The sequence below is a fragment of the Sphaeroforma arctica genome (genome assembly GCF_001186125.1).
Source record: "Sphaeroforma arctica JP610 unplaced genomic scaffold supercont1.1386, whole genome shotgun sequence".
In the NCBI taxonomy this organism is placed as follows: domain Eukaryota; class Ichthyosporea; order Ichthyophonida; genus Sphaeroforma; species Sphaeroforma arctica.
This window is the reverse complement of record NW_014039172.1, coordinates 12,972-16,053: the sequence shown is the minus strand read 5'-3', so window position 1 is coordinate 16,053 and position 3,082 is coordinate 12,972. Positions and strand designations below refer to the sequence as shown.

The window sequence follows — 3,082 nt, the reverse complement described above, 5'->3', positions numbered from 1 at the left end:
TATATATATATATGTGTGTGTGTGTGTGTGTGTGTGTATGCTTGTCTAGCGTTAGTTAGTTCACCTCGTAAGTATTCATTGATGCTAAACGATCTGTCCATTCCAGCTCGAAAATGCTCAAAACAAGTTGTCGCCCGCCTCTGGCATGACCAGAAGTCGTCTTCGTTTCTTCGACGTCTCACAAGTTTGGACATGTTTTTGTACTAAACGCTAATTCGAAACGTTAAATATCTCTATTTTGGTTCAACACACACCTGATGGGAGCTATAATCGGTTGTCATTTGTGTATAATTGAAGCCAAAATTGGCAGTGACAGTGGATCGCGCATGCACTGAATTCCTAATTGTTTCGTATTTGGCTCTACTCAGAGAAATGCCCAGGCATATTAAACTACCAAAGCGATGTGGGCAAAACCGCGCTGCATCTGGCGGCTGGAAATGGGCATCTACAGACGACACAACTTCTGCTACTGCAAGAGGCAAGTACCACAACACACCAGATATGACTGGCCTACATCTGTGTATATCACGTGAGATCATACCTACATGTGTATATCATGTGAGATCATACCTACTTATGTATATCATGTGAGGTCATACCTACATGTGTATATAAGTGATTATACCTACATATGTATATCATGTGAGATTATACCTACATGTGTATATATGTGTAACTATACCTACATATGTATATCATGTGAGATCATACCTACATGTGTATATATGTGATTGTACCTACATATGTATATCATGTGAGTCATACCTCCTGGTGTATATATGTGATTATACCTACATAGGTATGTCATGTGAGATTATACCTACAGGTGTACCTATATACCTACATGTGTATATATATGTGTGACTATACCTACAGATGTATATATGTATTATTCAATTATACCTACATGTGTATATACGTATTATTGAATCATATCTACATGTGTATATATATATTATTGAATCATACTACGTGTGTATATATGCACTATATACCTACATGTGTATTTATACATTACTTATTCACATATACATCACTATATATGCATCTGTTTGTATATGTCTATTTCTAGTCTATCCTAATCGAAACTTAAGGGCCAATGGGCACTACAGTCATCCCTACCCACTGTGAGCAAGGGCCAATGGGCACTACAGTCATCCCTACTCACTGTGAACCCATCTGGCTCTGTTTGCTCTATGGCCGATATAAGTCCAGTACACACCACTTTGAAGCTTCAACACACACACTCGCTTGCTTGTCTCAGCCTAACCTGGTTTATAACCAAATAATAACCCGGTTAAGGGGTCCTTGAGATGCCTACACCCTACTTTTAAGACAACTGTGTACATCCTCGTGTTTATAATGTCTTGCACAGGATTTGGACCTATTGGCACGAGACGAATTGGGGCGAACGGCGGTGGATCTGGCAATGGGCGATGTTGCCAAGACCATCGACAGGGTATGTATGTGGGTTCGTTTTAGGGTTTTAGGGCTTTAGGTTTTCTAACCCCCAAATCAACGGGAGGAGGTTCGTTTCAGGGTTTTAGAGGTTCTAACCCCCCTCGCTTGGCGGTCTGTGTATATCGTTAGAGAGTGCGTACGAGTGCTTGTAAATAAACGTACCCTGCGTCCATGAGTTGTAACGCTTTAGCATCCAATTGCACAGACAACCAGACAGATCACCCCCACAAGCAAATACGAAGCGGAGTGTTGTATACATACGCTTTGACATTGAAATGTATCCGTTTATGTTACACACACACATTCATACACTTTGACATTGAAACGTATCCGTTTATGTTACACACGCGTATGCATACACTTTGACATTGAAATGTATCCGTTTATGTTACACACAAGTATACCTACACTTTGACATTGAAATGTAAATGTGTCCGTTTATGCTACACACACGTATGCATACACTTTGACATTGAAATGTATCCGTTTATGTTACACACACATATATATACACTTTGACATTGAAATGTATCCGTTTATGTTACACACACGTATACATACACCTTGGCATTGAAATGTATCCGTTTATGTTACACACTCGTATACCTACACTTTGACATTGAAATGTATCCGTTTATGTTACACACACATATTCGTCGCCAGGAGATGCGCAAAAGAAAGAGACGAACCGCGGCCGGTGATACAAACAGAGTTGACGACGCCTTCACAATAAAACCAAACGTGGTCACATCTAACGAGCCTGAAGTGGGTATGTGTTAGCTGCCCTATATTTTGTCGTACTGGCTATACTATATGTCTGATGTCATGTGAGTATGTGTACACTGGTTGTACTATATGTCTGATGTCATATGAGTATGTGTACACTGGTTGTATTATTTGTCTGATATCATGTGAGTATTTATACACTGGTTGTAGTATATTACTGATGTCATGTGAATGTGTGTAAGCTATAATGTACTCTGTTACCCTGGTTGTACTAATGTCATGTGAGTGTGTGTACACTGGTTGTACTATATGTCTGATGTCATGTGAGTGTGTGTAAGCTATAATGTACCCAGTTACAATGGTTGTATTATATGTCTGATGTCATGTGCGTATGTGTAAGCTATAATGTACCCAGTTACACTGGTTATACTATATGTCTGATTGAAATGATGCGTGTTTACGCCGATGTAAACTCGGTCGTATCTGTCGTATTTTGTGTTTGATTTCATCTGCCTGTAAATCGCAATTAACTTGTGTACTAGATTGTGCAATCCAACCATGCTCTGCTTACAGAATTCGATCATACGCCGCTTTTAGAGAGAATGGAATCAGAATTCGCAGCGAATGCCAACAGCGACGATCCAATCAAGAGACCAAACGGAGTGCCCTATGAAGAAGTGACAACAGACTACAAGGAATCGTTTTATGGCATACTCGCCGTTACCAAAGATGCAACCGAATCCGACATAAAGACGGTGAGTACGGGCACAAATTTTGAAGAATGAACCTTTCCTATTTGCATCATGTGTATACACAGGCTAGTTCCAATTCAACATTCAGCTATATATATATATATATATATTGTGTATAAGTGTGTTTATATATATATATTTAA

At 39.4% G+C, this 3,082-nt stretch overlaps 1 protein-coding gene across 1 annotated transcript; it reads left to right on the top strand.

Annotated features, from left to right (window-relative positions):
• Positions 1-372: 372 nt before the first annotated feature.
• On the top strand, positions 373-2,972 carry SARC_10783 (hypothetical protein; the record flags this gene model as incomplete). The annotated part of the gene is made up of 4 exons (XM_014295163.1): positions 373-558; positions 1,376-1,459; positions 2,125-2,230; positions 2,761-2,972. 4 exons carry the CDS (start codon positions 373-375, stop codon positions 2,970-2,972), a joined length of 588 nt encoding a protein of 195 aa, XP_014150638.1.
• Between the last annotated feature and the right edge of the window lie 110 nt (positions 2,973-3,082).